General features: G+C 35.2%; 5 protein-coding genes across 12 annotated transcripts in view; 2 read left to right on the forward strand and 3 right to left on the reverse strand.

Moving 5' to 3' along the window:
• The first annotated feature begins 146 nt into the window (after positions 1 to 146).
• On the forward strand, positions 147 to 1,505 carry Rtca (RNA 3'-terminal phosphate cyclase). Its single transcript, XM_068302341.1, has one exon. The coding sequence runs from the start codon at positions 317 to 319 to the stop codon at positions 1,400 to 1,402; it is 1,086 nt and encodes a 361-aa protein (XP_068158442.1). The 5' UTR covers positions 147 to 316; the 3' UTR covers positions 1,403 to 1,505.
• Positions 1,403 to 2,419, reverse strand: LOC137586337 (tRNA (guanine-N(7)-)-methyltransferase). Its single transcript, XM_068302346.1, has 3 exons — positions 1,813 to 2,419; positions 1,648 to 1,749; positions 1,403 to 1,583 (listed from the first exon to the last, which is right to left on the reverse strand). Exons 1-3 carry the CDS (start codon positions 2,359 to 2,361, stop codon positions 1,479 to 1,481), a joined length of 756 nt encoding a protein of 251 aa, XP_068158447.1. The 5' UTR covers positions 2,362 to 2,419; the 3' UTR covers positions 1,403 to 1,478.
• An 81-nt stretch (positions 2,420 to 2,500) lies between these two features.
• Positions 2,501 to 4,289, forward strand: LOC137582052 (WD repeat-containing protein 18). Its single transcript, XM_068296485.1, is given in 2 exon segments — positions 2,501 to 3,075; positions 3,077 to 4,289. Coding segments are annotated over 2 exon segments (1,554 nt in total). The 5' UTR covers positions 2,501 to 2,587; the 3' UTR covers positions 4,143 to 4,289.
• Positions 4,172 to 4,761, reverse strand: LOC137582064 (UPF0184 protein CG14818). Its single transcript, XM_068296496.1, has 2 exons — positions 4,605 to 4,761; positions 4,172 to 4,543 (listed from the first exon to the last, which is right to left on the reverse strand). The coding sequence occupies exons 1-2, from the start codon at positions 4,738 to 4,740 to the stop codon at positions 4,320 to 4,322; spliced, it is 360 nt and encodes a 119-aa protein (XP_068152597.1). The 5' UTR covers positions 4,741 to 4,761; the 3' UTR covers positions 4,172 to 4,319.
• Positions 4,762 to 12,511: 7,750 nt separating this feature from the next.
• Imp (IGF-II mRNA-binding protein) overlaps positions 12,512 to 17,116 on the reverse strand; it is a 31,435-nt gene continuing 26,830 nt past the window's right edge. For all 8 annotated transcript variants that reach the window (XM_068303595.1, XM_068303598.1, XM_068303596.1 and 5 more), the window contains 3 exons: positions 16,349 to 17,057; positions 16,122 to 16,277; positions 12,512 to 16,046 (listed from right to left, as the gene is read on the reverse strand). In XM_068303595.1, the coding sequence (XP_068159696.1) occupies positions 15,648 to 16,046; positions 16,122 to 16,277; positions 16,349 to 17,057 (1,264 nt within the window). In that variant the 3' untranslated portion in view covers positions 12,512 to 15,647. The remainder of the gene's footprint in view (positions 16,047 to 16,121; positions 16,278 to 16,348; positions 17,058 to 17,116) is intronic.

A 17,116-nucleotide genomic window follows, 5' to 3' on the forward strand; every position in this document is an offset into this window, starting at 1 on the left:
TTCAAAAAGTATCTTTGATACTGAAAAATCATTTATCAATCTGTTGCGAATTTTCCATTTCAAAAATCATATGGTTCCCGAAACAGTTATTTACATTTTAAATCGAAAATTTTGTAAATGAGTGGCAACTCTGTCCTTACTTATTTGATTGAATTGAAATCATCGAAGTGTGCTTGGTGTGGCGAAAAAATATGGGAAACATGTCATTACTATTATGAGCGGAGTCTAATCCCTGACGGCATTGTTCATTCTTCTGCTCAAAGAAAAACAAGCAGTACGCAAAACATTGCTTTGTAATTAAAAACAGCTCCGAAATATGAGTTTTATGGAAATCGACGGATCTTATCTGGAGGGCGGAGGACAAGCACTGCGCAATGCCCTTAGTCTGAGCTGCATCTTGGGACGTCCGGTACGCATTATTAAGATTCGTGCCAATCGACCCAAGCCGGGTCTCTCGCATCAGCATATGCATGGCGTTGATCTGCTGAGGAGCATCACTCAGGCTACTGTGAAGGGCAACCATATGGGCTCCACGGAAGTGGAATTCTCGCCACGCCAGATTCGTCCAAATAATTATCAAGTGGACACCAGGACGGCGGCAAGCATCACTTTGGTCTATCAGGTGGCTTTGCCGGTTTTGCTGTTTGCCGGCAAGGTCTCCCGTGTGGAGGCATTTGGTGGGACCAATGTGGCCTTTGCCCCACCCGTGGAGTACATGCAGGAGATTCTGGAGCCTAATTTGCGACGCTTTGGTATAACTTTTCATCTTAATGTGGTCAGATATGGATTCTATCCCCGCGGCTACGGAAGATGCGTTTTGGATGTAGAGCCAGTATCTTTCCTGAAGCCAATTCAGCTGCTTGATTTCGGGCAATTGCAGGATGTTAAAGGTTGGGCCCTCTGTTCGGGGCGAGTGCCCACAAATGTCGGCCAGGACATGCACGACGCTGCTCTAAAGGAAATACAACGCCAATGGCCACAGCATAAATGCAATATACAAGTGGTGAAATTGGGTCACGACAAGGGATCCGACAATGGCGGTGGCATTCTGATGAAGGCTATCACCAGCACGGGTTGCATTCTGGGATCGGGAATCGTTGGCGGCAAGACTATCGACGGTGAAGCGTTGGGTTCGAAAGGCGCACGCGAACTAAATCGCACCTTAAAGACCGAAGGCTGTGTGGATGAACATATGCAGGACCAGTTGATCATTTACATGGCACTGGCCAAAGGACGCTCTACCATACGCACTGGTGCATTGACCAATCACACTCGAACAGCCATCCATGTAAGCGAACAGATGACGGGGGTGAAATTCGACATCGAGGACGACAGCGAGGGCCATTTTGTCATTAGTTGTGATGGAATTGGACATGAAGTCACCAAATCCGAAAAAGTATAATCTAAGTATTTAACTCTTTGTATAATATAATATTAATATAATATTCTACATTATAATAAAAATAAGACTTTTACGCCTAGAGACGGCGGAATATGGCCAAGAAGTGATCTCCTTTATTCCGGACAACCTTGGCACCTTCCTCGCTGCTCTGGTACAGCTTGGGCGTAATTGGATCCTGACTCTGCAAATAGGGAAAAACCGATGTGAAAACTTCTTCAAAATGGAGCACTTATCAGTAATCTTACCTCTTCTTCTGGACTAATGCGTTCGTAGAGTGGATGTTGATTCATATGGGACACAATCCATTGATGCAAATCCTCCACATCGGTCATTGTATAAACCAGACCCTGCACAAATAAAAGGGCAAACATTACACATATTCATCTTTTCTATTGTCGCTTCGTACTTACACCCTGCCTTAGGACATAAGCATATTCGGAAAGTAGTGCCTGATTGATAATGCGCCACTTGTGCTTGGCTCGTTTAAAATGAGGATCTGGATACAAAAAGAACATCTTCTCGAGCTGCCCCTTACGGAAATAGTTGGGCAAATATTTCATTGCATTGGTCCGGATGCAGGCAATGTTTTTATAGGCATCGCCATTTAGTTTTCCACTCTTTAAACGAAGAGCCGCTATGCGATCCACCACATAGTCTGATACCTTAACACGTATTTCCATGCCTATGGAGATTTTCTGGGGAAACATCTCGCCAAGGGTCACCAGGAAGCCACCATAGCCACAGCCAATATCGGCGAACTCAACTTGTTGATCGGGCTGTATGTTTGGATATAAGGCACTCCAGTCGACATCTTCAGGCCGTGCTGGATAATCGAAACTGTGATCCGCTATGGGATTCGAGTGGGCACGCTGGCGATAGAAACGTTTCTGTGGCAGCCCGGTAACAGCTGAGGTGGCAGTGAGAGCATCATGCCCCTGCTCCTGGCTTGTGGTTACCATGGTTTTTACTCCTCCAGAATCAAATCCGTAGCACGTTGCTGCTTATTCGATAACACAATCGATTTGACAAACAAACAAAAGCCATCCTGATTTGTTATCGGTAAATATCATTTGCTGACCAGTTGAGCTCTATTGAGTAAGGTCACACTATCGATAGCTACACGTGCAGCTGCATAATTCCGCCAGTCCCATAGATAGTTGAAGCATTCAAATTGGGACACCAGCCATGGGCGAGATTGTGGAAGCTTTGTTCACCTGCGTCTCCAGCGAAGATAATACGACATGCAGTGTTCAGGATCTGCGCACTGGTACCGATCTGATGAAATACAAGGGCGGAGGCAATGCCCAACATCACAGCTTGGCCATGCTAAGCTCCCACTATGTGATGGCAGCCAATTCAATGAAGCCGCTGCTGCATGTGTGGCCCATTAATGGGCAAGAGCAGATGTCTGGCCTTCGATTTGTAGTGCCGGGAAAGGCGAATGCATTGGCACTGTCGCCGGATGGAGCCTTTCTTGTGGTGGGCATACAGGAGAACATTTACATTTGGCACCTAAACACCGGACGCATGTTGAATACAATATCGAGGCACTATCAGGCCATCACATGTCTACGGTTCAACGACAATGGTGAGCACTTTGTCAGCGCTGGAAAGGATGGAGCTGTGCTGGTTTGGAATTTGACGCAAGCGGTGTCGCCCCTGGACACTGGTGATCAGGGAGGCCAATGCTCCGCTATATAGTTTTTATGATCATGGTTTGGCGGTGACAGATGTATATATTGGTCTAGGCGGTCTGCGATCGTTTATGTATACCGTTTCCTTAGATCGATGCTGCAAATTGTATGACCTAAACAGTGGTTCAATGCTCCTAAGTGTGGTCTTTCCCGTTGCCTTGCACAGTGTGATTGTGAATCGACTTGAGACAATGGTCTATGTGGGCACTGGTGAGGGTTCGATTCTGCCTTTTCATCTGCAGAAAGTGCCGCGACAGAAGGAGTATCACCTGGAAGAGGAGGAAAGTCAGGCCTTCGCTGGTGGTCATTTAGCAGGCAAGGCCATAACCTGCCTGGCCTTATCTGTGAATGGACAGCAGCTAATCTCAGGCGGCGAGGATAAGCTTGTGTGCTTGTGGGATGTGACCAGTAGACAACTCATTAAGAGTATAGCCCAGACTGGAGTTGTTACCAATCTAAGAGTCCGCCTTTGTAGTCCGTCTATCTTTCAACCAGAAAACAAGCAGCCTCAGTTATTTGCTGATAGTCTGAAACGCATGATCAGTCCGGCAGAAGATGATGACGAATGTATTCAGCTTAACATACAGGAAGAGTACTCCAAAGGATATTGTATAAAGCCAAGAGATTTCAGTGAGCCAGAAGTGGGATTCAAAGCAACAACTAATGGCTTTAGTCACAGCAATGCGACTGAGGCAGCAAGAGAAGACAAGGAAACTACTGAAAAGGCAAACATGGAGAACGGAGAACCATCTGGGGAGTTGGCCAATTCGGAAGATGAAGTCAGCGAAGAAGATGAGGAGGATGCGGATGATGACGAGGATGATGATGACGAAGAAATCGCCTCTGATGAGGAAACTACTGAAGAAGAGATAGACGACAGCTTAACATCGACCAAACCAGACGATGCCCAGCTGCAAAAATTAATCGAAGAGAATTCTAGACTCAAGGCTGAAGCCCAACGCATGTTTGAGATAATGTTCAATCACATAGCAATTAATCCAAAGCCCCAGTCCACAGAGAAGCGTAAAAAAGCTCGTAAGAACTAAGCATCTACCTCTGCTCGTGCAGTTTCAGCTACGGGATTAAAACTTTAGGTTTACTTAGCTTTAGGAAACAAAGTCAAATGTAATAACACACACACAAAATACAAAACGTGGACTGTACATAAAATCAACCAATAACGAAAAACAAAATTATTAACTATTCACTGGGCGATTCGGATTCTATTTGGAAACATTTTCTTTAGCTATCACCCCACCATCCATGTTGTCGTCCTCCTCATCGGAATGTCCGGAGCTGTTTTCCTTCTCTTGTTCCAGCTGGCGGCGAATCTCCCGATTGGAATTCAACAATTCACGCAACTGGGACATAATGTCATCGGTACGCTGTTCCACAGCATCCAAAGCACAGCTCAGGGCATCTAGACTCTGGTTAACATCCTCCATTTCTATACAATTTGTGGAAAATTGTTAATTGCAAGCGATAGATGCCTTTGTCTGTGTACTCACCTTGCAGATCCGCTTCCTGGACATTGGCATTGCCAGTATCCCCGGAGGATGTTGGATCGTGGTTGTTTTTTGGTGACATTTTCGGGACTGAATTTGTTTTTGTATTATAATTTATTTTGTTTTTGTCACGGGACATGAGACAGGGCTGTCAAACCAAATATGCCAATCGATTGTACTCAAATCCGATACCAATTATCGATAAGTGTAGCGGGGAAAATTCAAATTTTTCGTCGTGACTTTATGATATTAAGGGTATTCCTTGCGCAAAATGCTTAATGTAGTAAAGATAATGAATAATAGAATTCATATACGAAAAATCATTTATTGAGTAAATTTCTTTTCGATTTGTTTTCCACAATGTTCACAAAAATGTTATAGATTTTGTTTTGTTTTTTATATATATTTTATATTTGGTTTGTTTTGGTTTCTAATATACCATTTTGTTGGCCATGAAAATACACATTTTGTTCTTGTCTCTTTCATTTTTTTTTTTTTTTCTTCTCATTTTGTAAGCTTTTTCGTGTGGTTCTCGTTCATGTATGTATGTAGTTAAATTATTTTATTTGAGCTCTAGCATTAAAAACATTTAGTCACACCGATCAAAAGGAAAACCTTATGTGTATGTATATACATATATATATACATATGTATATGTATTTGTATGCATGTATTTTGGGTAGGACAGGAGGTATACATCTGTGTATATTTGTCTTTTGTGTATGGGGTATAAATTCATAACATAATGTCTCCTGAGGATTAGTTACACATATGCATGTATGTATGTATGTATCTCGAAAGGATTCGAGATTCGTTTCAGTTTACTCTAGTATTTCATATCCTTACTGAAATTCTGTGATTTAGAGTTCGCAAAGATGAAATGAATGTAGTCGAGGGGGGCGGTGGGGGAAAACAAATAAAAATGAAACAAAATAATTGAAAATTATATTTCCATGTATACATGTACATATATGAGAAATATAGTTATATTTAATCCATATATTAAATTTTGAATGTAGTTTCTCGTAAGGTTCTAAACTATGACACAACTGACACCGAATTTTGTTTTTCTTTGTTTTTTTTTTTTTTTTTTTTGTTGCTTCTTTGCTAAATTTGTGAGGCTTTGCTGTTTTTGTTTTGTTTTTTTTTTATTTTTAGCATATTTTTTAGTTTTTACTTGAATTATATTATGAAATATATAGTTTTTGGGGTTTTGCCGGTATGGTGGTATTATGAATTTGTTGCAGTTGTTACAATTAAACACAATCATACATATATATTATACTTTTTGTCAAGGTTTGAGAAGGTTTTTTTTTTCGTTTTTCTTTTTTATGTATTTTTTTTTTCGTTTTTTTATTTTTGTTTTGTTTATATTTTGTATAGGAATCAACAAAAATGGACGCAAAATTATTGTTACTATTTTATGTTTTTCTTTGTTTCTTTCTTTCTTATATTTTTTGTTTGTTTAATCATTTTGCTTGGTTTTCTCTTCATTTAACTATGTATGTATATAGGAATATGCAAAACGTACACTTAATACAAATAGTTTTGGGTTTTTTTTTTTTTTTGTTTCAATATATGTATGTATATTTTTTTTATATTTTTGCAGTTTTGAGTTTTTTTTTAAGTTTTTTGATGTTTTCTTTATATTTATGTTGGTTTACTATATAAATGCAGCTTTTTTTTAGTTGCTGTTTACTTTTATTTTATTTTTTTTATTTTCAAACACATTCAATAACATTTCCATAGAAATATTTCAAGCTGAGGTAGTTTATTCAATGTTTTTTATTTTAAATTTATGTATATGTATTTTTATTTGGTTTTTCGGTTATGCAGGACTTTTGCCGTATATGTATGTGTTTGTGTATGTATGTATGTATGTATGTACTCACACCAATTAACGTTTTTAGTTTTTGTTTGATTCATATTTCATAAATTCATAGATTAGACGGGAAACGATGATGTAATCTTTTGATTTTTTGACACCGATGAAAGGAAACGGATCAGAAACCCCGCCAGGAAATGAACTTGTTGATCAACCGAAAATATATTGAGAGTACGACAACTTGGAGAATTCAACCAAAATATTGAATTTAAAATGAAACAGAAAATTAAATTCAAAAAATATACCACCAGAACTAATAATGAAATTAATTCAAAATTCAAATAAAAAGATGTTTTGTTACTTCTTTTTTTGTTGGTTTTTTTTTAATAATATTTTACTCTTTTTTTGTGTATTTAAAATATTTATAGATATTTTAGCTCTGTAAATATGTAGATACAATGTACAATGTAGATACATACACAACGTAGATACATGTCGTCCACTTGATATGCACATATGTAAATAGCATGTAGATAACATCGTAGTTTTTAATGAACTTAGGATTTAAAAAAAGAAATTAAACCAAATATATATATATAAGTATTTATGTTATACTTTCTATATATGTATGCATGTAAAAAGTAATTTAAAAATAATTAATATGTAAAATATTATAAAATGTTAATTATAAATGTATATAATTTTTTTTTGTGTTTTTATTAAATTTTTTAGGATTTTTTTTGTTGTTTTATTTGATTTTGCTTTGTGTTCACGATTCAATTTTCGGACTGTTTGTGGTCTAATGAAATAAAAATGCATATGCGGCTGGGAAGGGACGGTGGAGTGGGGTGTGGGGGTGGAGGGTAATGGGTAAGGGTTGTGTAAAGGGATTGTGATGGACCAGCGAAAGGTCTTAATTATAAACTACTATCACACAGGCAAACCAATCACTGATCTGGAGGTGAACTGTGAGGTGTGGTGAGAGGTGGTGAGTTGTGGTGATTGTTTGTGGTGTGTCGTGGGCGGCAACAACAAACAAAAAAGTAATAATAATGTTAAAAAAAAGTAAAATGTACGCATTAACATAAAATAATATTAAATGTTTCCTCAATTTTAGTATTATAAAAACAAAAAGTATATATGTAAAGATATATAAGATAAATTGTAGTAGTCGAAAAAAAAAAACAAAAATTGTGAAATCGAAAATAAAACTTAAAAAGAGCAAAAACGAGCATAGTTGTTGTTGTTGTTGTTTTGTTTTTTATAGTTTTCGCTTTGTTTTAATTAATTATCATATACATATAGGCATATCATGTACATATGTATGTATGTATGTATGTAGATACAGTGGTGAAATGATGTGAATTATGTGGTAAATTGTGGTGAATTATAATCGCGATTTCGCATGCAATAAACAAATAACGGTAACTAAATATATGTTGTAGCTCAGTCTCCAAGTTGATTACCGTACCGATTTATTACAAAATCGAAAAGCATTAATATACACATACACATAATGTATATATACATATATATTGTATATGTATGTATGTATGTATGCACCTATCATCTATGAATACATATACATATATTATATGTGTATATGTAGAAATTAAAGGCTATCAAAAATTAATAATTAAATGCACAAATTTCCTTCTTTTTTTTTTTTTTTGTTTTTTTGTTGTGTTTTGCAAAAAGGAACATGTAAAGAAAACATATTTTGGTTGCTTGGTTTGTGGGGGGCGGGGGCGGGGGTAGTTTAACAAGTTTCCCTTCCATTTCTTTTCGATGCGTTGCGTTTGTATGTGTAAATGCTATATATGTATGTATGTATATTATTATTATTATTATTTAGAGATATATTTTGTTGTTTTCTTAATTGTTTTTGTGTAGTTTTTGTTGTTGCTTGTCTTGCTATTATTTTGTTATATTAGAATAGAGTTGCATATTATGTATTAATTTTTACTTTCTTTCTGTATACATCGAGAATTGTTTTAATAGTTTTTTTTTTTTTTTTTATTTTTTTGTTTTTATAGGTTTTTATATATGTATGTATGTAGTTGTCTGTAGTGTGTACTCTTTTTTGTTTTTTGTTTTTTTTACAAATTATATTAGTTATTTTCAATTTGTTTAAAGTAGTCTCTAAGTGTAGAAAGTTCTCTCTTACTGTGCTGACAAAAATTGTTTCTTTCTCTCATTTAGTTTATGTTTCATTCCATTATTTGGTTTGGCTTAAATGCTAAAAGAAAAACGTTCCTTTCCATTTTGTTTCTATGAATGCTTTGTTTGGGCTTTTTTTTGTGTGTATGTGTGTGTGTGTGTTAGGGAAAGGGAAGATTTATTGAAATTTCCCTTCTCGTATTTCTTTTGCTTTTTTGAATGAATTTGCACATTTTGCATATCAGTTTCAAGTTTTTTTTTTTTGTTTTTTGTTTTGGCCTTAAATTTGTTGTTTTTTTTTTTTTCAATTGTCTGGCGTATTTCAGCAGTTATTAAGGTGTTTCTGTGTGTATTTGTCATATCCGTGTGGTTCTTCATTATCGTTTAATTGTCTGTTTTCTGATCTGTGATCTATATTCTATATAATCTGATTCTGTTTCATTCTTTTTGTAACTGATCTGATCGGATCTACTCTAATCTGTTCTGTTTTTGTCTTGCTCTTTTTTTTTTTTTTTTGCGTCCAATTGTTTTTATCGAAACTGAAGGAGAAACCAACAAACAAAAAAAAAAAAACAATTTATACAATATAAAATTAACCCCCAAAATTTGCATTTTTGCTTTTTATTTTTTCGAATTTCTCTTTTTTTCTGTGTGTCCTCGCTCTCTCCTTACTATGTGAGTTGTGGCGGCTGGGCTATTTGCTGCTTTGCTCTGCGCTGGTAACGGTACTTGTTGATCTTCTTTCAATTTGTCGTTCATTGTCTGTTCGCTTTATATCGTTATTATTGTTACAATCTTTTTTTATGGCTTTATTTTATTTCGTGTGATTCTTTTTAATATATTTTTATATTCCAAACTTCCTTTTTCTCTTTACTTGGCTTCCAACAAAGAAACAAAAGTAAGCAAAACAAAAAAAAAAACAAAAAGAACAATAATTGGAAACTTTTGAAAAAAAAAAAAACCTGCCTTGACTTCATTACTTTTCCTTTTACATTTTCTCTCAATTTTAAATGTATTTTAAAAAAAAAAAAAAAAAAAAAAACAATAAAAAATATGTGCCCTTGATCTCTTAACAACGAATAAATTAAAAAAAAAGTTAACTACTATTAAGCAAAGCAATTTGTTGTTGTTGTTGTAGATGTCAAATTAAATGTCAAAGTACTGTTTGTGTATACATATATGTATGTGTGTGTGTGTGGGTGTGTGTGAGTGTATGTTGTCTCTTGATTTTCGTTTTTTTTTTTTTTTCAAAATTATAATTTAAGAAAATATCATTTAATTTAATTTTTTTTTTCTCTTTTTCCTTTTTTTTTGCGTAATTTTTGTTCATTACCTTTTTCGTTTCGTTTTTTTTTTTTTTTTTTTTTTTTTTTTTAGTAAGTAGTACAATAGTTTAAATAGTTGTTAAATTTAAAAACGAGTTTATCACACCTTAAACGTTATCAGTACTTGGCACAACTTACAACACAAAAAAGTACTCTCATTTCTTCAACGGAAAAAATTAAATTTCAACTTAAAGTGAAATGTGTGTGTGTGTGTGTGGGTGTGGGAGTAAGTGTTTTTGAGGGTGTGTGTGTGTGTGTTGAATAATTTGATTCAAAATGATTTAAAAACGCAATGAAATTAGAGTTGTAAAATACAAAAAATTCAACACCTCACAGAATCTCACCACATCTTCTTTAGTATCCTGCCTTCTTAGCATACTCAATCTAACTGTACTCTACACTCTAAAGAAGTTGCCACATTTTCACATTTCACATCTCAGACTGCTGGTCACATTTGGTTAAAATTTAAATTTCCTTTCGTATTCCCTCTCTCTCACTCTCACTCTCTCTCTAATCATAATTTCTTCTTATTCCTTGCTTTTGTTGTTCCTTTTTTTTTGTTGTTTTTTTTTTCTTTCTTTTTGTTTTTGTTACTTTTGTTTTTAATAACGATATAAAATAGCCTCTAAATACTAAAAAATAATTTCGTTTTCAGCTCTTATTTTCATTCGTCTTTCGTCCTTTCGTTTTCAACGCGCACGCTAAACTCACAAGTCGGTTGTTTTCATCGATTTCTCTTTTATAATAGTAATATATTATTATTATTATTATTATTATTATGTATGTATATTCCCCCTTATTAAAGAAAAAAAAAAATTAAAAAAAATAACCACGCACAGAGCTCACTTATAACTTTTTATTCGTCCGTCCGTCTCTCTCTCTTTATCTCTCTTTCTATTATTCGCTTTCTCTATTAAGTTTAGTTAGTTAGTTAACTCAACCACTTTGCTCATTTCCCTTCGTTTGTCAGTGATTTTTATCTTTCTTCTCACTCACACTTCTTATGCTTTCCTTTCTTTTCTTTTCTTTCTTTCCCTTATTTAGTTTTCATCTCCTATATTTTGTAATTTTTGTCCGAATTTTTTAGAAAAATTCTTTGTTTTGTGTTTGTTATAAATAAAATGCTTAGGCATCGTCATCATCATTGTACATATATATATATATACATATCTTTACATATATATCTATATATAGGTTATCCTATATAGTTATAGTACATATAAGTATATGCTCTTTGTATTGACAACTTTGGACATTTTTTCCCTAATGCAAACTTCTCAAAAGACGCCATCAAAAATGTTTAAAAACGAAAAAAAAAATGTTTGAAAATGTTACCATTATCTTATGTTATATATTATATATATATATATATATATGTATAGACATAGATACACACATATATATGTATATATAATATAATAAATAAGAATAAATCGAATCAATTATAACAAAACAAATTTGATGCAACATATACATAGATAGTATTAGTTTTTTCAATACCCTAGCAAAATCGTTCCTTCCATTATTTGTTTTATATATATATATACACATTACATTCAACATCAAATATATATATATATATATATATATATACATATATATTTCTATACCCTAACACCTAATCCTTCTTCACACATCTTTATAATTTGTTTGTTTGTTTTTTCTTTCCTACTCCTATTTTCATTGTCTCTTCTCTAGCTGATCATCTGGGCGTTGATCTATTCAACCATGGCGTTGCCAGATCGGGGCAAACTAACAAATGAGTCTATTTTTTGGAGGGGATTTTGTATACCAAACTTTTGTTCGTAATTCCGTCACTTTTGACAGCACTACGAATCTAAGAATGGGAATTAATATTCAAATACCATATATTTCGTATCGTTTCGTAATAAGCCAACAAGTTTTAAAGCATTTCAAACTTAATATAGTACAAAGAAACTTTCTAAGCTCAGACGCATTTAAGGTTTTGGGTTTATTACAAATCGTTATAGTATTTGAATACTTAAATCCCCATAGTTTATAGTTTTGTTTTTGAAATTTGTTGTCTTGAGAGTGTTGAATGTATTTGGTCTGCATTTGCGGCGATCTTTGTCATATATATATATATATATATTGACAGTTATATTTGATATGCCTTTTTTTTTGTGGTTTTTTAGTTTTGACAAGGATTTTGGATTTCAATTCTTTTTCTTTGTTTGGTTGTCCTTCAGGTTGGTTTCTTGTTGTTGTTGTTGTTGTTGCTGTTGTTATTTTTGTGAGTTTTGTTCGCCTTTATTATAATAATAATTATTATGATTTTTCGGTATTTTCTTTTTTTTTTTTTTTTGTGCCTTAGAGCTAACATTATAAACGTTTAGAATGAATTTCATCATTTAAGAGATTTTTTTTATGTTTACTTTTGCTGCATTATTTTCTTCTTCTTAACTTTTTGTTTATGTTTTTGACTCTGCTTTCGTTTTGCTTAGATTTTTTTTTTTTTTTTTTTTTTTTTTACTTTGTTTAACATTTATAAACATTTTTTGTTTGTTTTGTTTTGTTGTAGTAGAAGATAATGCACTTACATTGAGGTATTTTAATTACTTTTTTCAATCTTCTTCATCTTCGTCTTCTTTCTCTTTCAGCATTTAAAATTTTTATTATTTTTTGTTGTTTTGTTTTTAATCATCTTCTGCTTTATGTTTCTCTTGTTGTTTTGGTTTGAAAACAAATTGAGTTTTTGTTTTTTAATTTTTTTTGTGTCATATTTGGTTACAAATTGTTGTTGTTGTTGTTGTTACTTTCTGTGTCGTTTGTAGTTGTTGTTGTTGTTGTTGCTGTTAAAGCTTTCGTATTTGTTGTACGCCTTTTTTGATATCAAGAAATTTCGAATTTTGCCGCCAAAAAGTTGTTGCTCTTAGTTTTTTTTTTTTTCATCTTTGTTTTTTCAATTTGTTTTTTGTGTGTTGCAATTTTTTGTTGCCGAAATGTTAAATTTTTATTTCATTTTTCTTAGTTGTTGCTGTTGTTGTTGTAGCTTGTTAGTTGTTCTGTTTTTTGTTGAAGTGTTATACAAACAAAAAGGACTTAATCATCTCACTTTTCCTCTCTCTCTCTCTCTCTCTCCCACGCCTACTTTATCTATCTCTCTCTGTCTCTCTCTCGCTCTCTGTGTCTATCTATTTAGTTCTTTTTCTATGTGATATAACAAACAAATAATACAAAAAAAAAAAGAAGTAAATTAATTGTATCCATGTAATAAACAATAAAGCAAATCTATGTATGTATTTATGTATGTATTAACCTTTACAATTTATAGATTTAGTTAATGAATTATTTATTAAATGGGCTATTGTCTTTGATAGTTAAGTAAGTTTGATTGTTTAATGCTCCGACTCAGTTACTTTAGGTTACGGTTTACAGATTACAGTTTAGCTATTTGGGAATAATAGGGGGCGGGTGGGATATTGGGGGGTTTGGGGCGGGAATCAAGCTCTCTCTCTCTCTCTCTCTCTCTCTCTCTCTCTCTCTCGATTTCTGTCTGCTCTGGTAATGACTATTTATCTCTTTGTTATAGGCTAAGTTTCAGATAAATGCAGATTCGTTTTCCCTTCGTGGCTTTTGTATGAACATAAAATATATAAAAGTGATCTTTAGTTATTATTATTATTATTATAAGTAGTAGTAGTAGTTAGTCGTAGTAGTAGTAGTAGTAGATAGGATAACATTTAAACTATGTGTCGTCCTTGTCGTTGGCATATAATCGTGCTACTTTTTATCCCTGTCGCTCGCTCGTGTATAACAGCTTTCATATAACACTTTTTACATAACACACTTCATCTCTTTCTCCCTTCACTCTTCCTTCTTCTACTATCTGTCTCTCGCACGTTATATAAAATTAACATTTCAGCACCGTTATATATTTGTATTTTCATTTTCATTCAAGGCAAACACATTACAAAAAACGTTTCCTCCCTAATAACATCATCAACATTATCCATTATCCTTTTTTGTTTTTCTTCTACTCTCACTCTCCTTTCTCTCTCTCTCTCTCTCTCTCTTTCTCACACACACTATCTACCTATCTATCGTAGTTCTTATTAAATCTTTCAACAATTCATCAAAAATTTCAACTTTACACTTAAACATTGCTTGGGCTTGGCATTTCTTCATTTCCTTTATCATTTTTTTTTTTTTTTTTTGTATATCTTCATGTTAATAATTTATAAATCAGTTGATCGCCTTTTTGCTTTTTATCTTCTTTGATTCCATCATTCATAATTATTCATCATCCATCAAATCCAACATCAATAAATACATAATATTTCTACGTACAGACTCTTCTCTTCATTTTAACATTTCATCTTAACTATGTATAAATTTGATTACATGGTTTCTCCTCATCGGTTCCCTTCAATCCTTCTCCTCATATACATACATACATTCAATATGTATGTATGTATGTATATGTCGAAGTGTGTATATCTGATCGTAATTGTCGTGGAAATAGACCGGGGGGTTAGTGTTTATCTGATTCTATATGTCATCATCATCATGGATGGGATGGAGGGATTGTTCTCAATACCGTGTTTTGGCCGCGGCGATGCATTGCGCGTTTCCTTTACAAAAGGAAGAAACGCCAAATGAAAACTCGTTTCAAATTGTCTTTCGATTTCAAAATTTTCTTGTGTTGTGTTGTGTTTGTTGTTGTTGTTATTGTTTTTTGTCAGCGGTATCCAGAACAAACCCGAACATAGTTTTTGTTAACAAAAATTATAGCAAATAGAAAATAAATTTTGTTTGATCTTTTCTGTTTTCTACGCTTCTTTTTCTTCTTGACAACTTAAGCTAATAAAAAAAAAGATATTTATATATATAAGTAATAATAATAAAATTATTCATTAAAAAAAATTAAACTTTATACTTTGTTGTTGTTGTTGTTGTTTTTTTATAAATCTATGAAAAAAAATTATATAAAGAACGCGCTGAATAATTTTTTTCCCCCAATTTTTCTTTTCAGGATTTTGGGTGGTGCATTGTGAAATGAATATATATATTGTATTATGTTGTTCTATGTGTGTGTGTGTGGGTGTGTGTGTGTGGGGGGGGGGGTGTGGGTAAACGGCCCAACCAAAGACCGATCCCGCCCAGCTGCAACCCTCAACAAGTTGGCACAGGGAGCAGCTTTGCTGCTTTTTACTAAGGAGGAAAACTTGACCCAGAGTTTTTTTTAACAATGGAATTTAACGGTTTATTTTGCATGCATATGAATCTATGATGAATCATTGTTGTATCCTGCAACAGCAACTGTTGTACAACAATTTCTATATGTCTGTATATGGTTCTGTTCTATATGGTTTTTTTTTTTTCTGATCTATAGAACATCCTTTCTTTTTGTTATCCATATGTTTTATTGCTGTTGCAGTTTTTGTTGTTGTTGTTGTTGGTGACGCTTACTCATTTGGCTTTTGAAGTTGGGGACATATCATCGCTAAACGCCTGTGGCCAGCACGAGGGGGGTGGAGATGGTGGTTTCATATTTTTGATTCTGGTAAAGGTTAGCAAGATGTTTGCGCTGCTGATAGATGGTGGTACGCCAGGTTATTTCAATAGATCTTCTTGTCGTTGGTTGCTGTGGCTGTTATTATTATTATTGTTGTTGCTGTTGTTGTGGTTACTTTTCTCTTATAGCTCTGCTTTCCGCTGCTTATAACTCTCCTCTTTCTCCTCTCATCCTTATTTCCCATTATATGATGATTTTTACTGCTGCGAGCTTGCCAGCTGCTGCTGCTGCTGTTGTTGCTGCTGCTGCTGCTGAGTGACGCCCGCCGCGGCATTGCCCGGCGGTGGCGACGCCTGCTGCTGCTGTTGCTGCTGCTGCAATTGATGCGAGGTCGCTGCCGACGACGCCTGCTGCTGATGATGCGCAGGCGGCGCCGACGACGACGACGCCGACGTGGATTGATGGTGCGATTGCGGCGGCAGCGGCTGCTGCTGTGACGGCGATTGTTGCTGCTGTTGAGTCCCACTAGGCGCAGCTCCAGCACCGGCTAAGCTCTGTTGCTGTTGCAATTGTTGTTCTTTGGCAGCTTTTTGTTTTTTGGTCACTGGCGGCGGATTCGTGGATAGCATCATGGCGCGTATGCGACGCTGTGCGGACTATTGGTTAAGAAAACAACGGGAAATGAAATGGTTTAGTAGATAAATTCAACAAATTCTCATTATTAAACTTACTTGTACACTGTAGAATGGCCCGATGATGTGCACGGGCGTCTCCTCATCACCTCCAGATGGTGGTGCCAGTGCATGCTCTGGTAGTTTTATGACACTGCCCGTTACCCTCTGCAGTTCGCGTACATTTTGACCACCTTTGCCAATGATGCGACCCACCTGAATTAGGCAATAAGAACGAGGGGATTAGGTTCAAGAAGAGGTTAGTTTTATATGTGTGTGCGACGCACCTGAGAGCTGGCAACCAGCAATTCAATTGTTAGGCGTACATCATCTGTACCGCACATGAAGCCTTCTTCACGCATCTTCTCGAATATCATATACTGCGCCTTCCACTGACCCTCCGGTGTGCCAACAATCGTCACCTTACGCTCCGTTTGTTGGTCCAGCGGCTTGTCGGCGTCGATGGGTGCAATTTTTAGGGATGCATTCGAGAAGCGCATTATGCTGCGTATGTGCGAGCCCTTGGTACCAATTATGGCGCCGACAGCGTTATTGGGTATATAGAGATATGTCGTCTCTTGCATATCGTTGGGAAAAACTGGCGGCACAACGTTCGCCGGCGTCTTAGACATGGCAAAGCCCTGACACGAGGGGAACGGCATGCTCGTATTAAAGACCATGCCATTGCCCGGTGTCGACATCATTGCCATGGGATGGAGGCCGGGGAACATGAGGCTCTGTGGAGCCATTGCCTGCAGATCGTTCTCATAGCTTTGTCGCAGTTTGGTGCTAATTTGATTCTCCGCACGCGACATGTTCTCAATCAATCCCTTGACCGTTATGATACGCTCCAAATTGAAGCTGTTAATGTCGTTTATCGAACTGACCGTAATCTTCGTATCGGTATCCTGCATAATGCGTTTAATCGTATTGCCGCTCTTACCAATGATGCGTCCAATAAGATTATTGTGAGCGAGTATTTTCAGGCAAATCTCGCTAAAAGACAAAAAAAAAGTAGCAAGAGCAATAATAGAAAATGAACAAAACAAACACTT

This window comes from Drosophila tropicalis, unplaced genomic scaffold (genome assembly GCF_018151085.1).
Source record: "Drosophila tropicalis isolate 14030-0801.00 unplaced genomic scaffold, ASM1815108v1 contig_158, whole genome shotgun sequence".
In the NCBI taxonomy this organism is placed as follows: domain Eukaryota; kingdom Metazoa; phylum Arthropoda; class Insecta; order Diptera; family Drosophilidae; genus Drosophila; species Drosophila tropicalis.

What these genes read in the sequence shown, in the direction of transcription:
- Rtca (XM_068302341.1), top strand. Translation starts at nt 317, where the DNA reads ATGAGTTTTATGGAAATCGACGGATCTTATCTGGAGGGCGGAGGACAA.
- LOC137586337 (XM_068302346.1), bottom strand. Translation starts at nt 2,361, where the DNA reads ATGGTAACCACAAGCCAGGAGCAGGGGCATGATGCTCTCACTGCCACC. An exon ending in CTTATGTCCTAAGGCAGGGT is followed by an intron (nt 1,750 to 1,812) that starts GTAAGTACGAAG and finishes TTATTTGTGCAG; the next exon opens with GGTCTGGTTTATACAATGAC. An exon ending in GCATTAGTCCAGAAGAAGAG is followed by an intron (nt 1,584 to 1,647) that starts GTAAGATTACTG and finishes CCCTATTTGCAG; the next exon opens with AGTCAGGATCCAATTACGCC.
- LOC137582064 (XM_068296496.1), bottom strand. Translation starts at nt 4,740, where the DNA reads ATGTCCCGTGACAAAAACAAAATAAATTATAATACAAAAACAAATTCA. An exon ending in CCAGGAAGCGGATCTGCAAG is followed by an intron (nt 4,544 to 4,604) that starts GTGAGTACACAG and finishes CAAATTGTATAG; the next exon opens with AAATGGAGGATGTTAACCAG.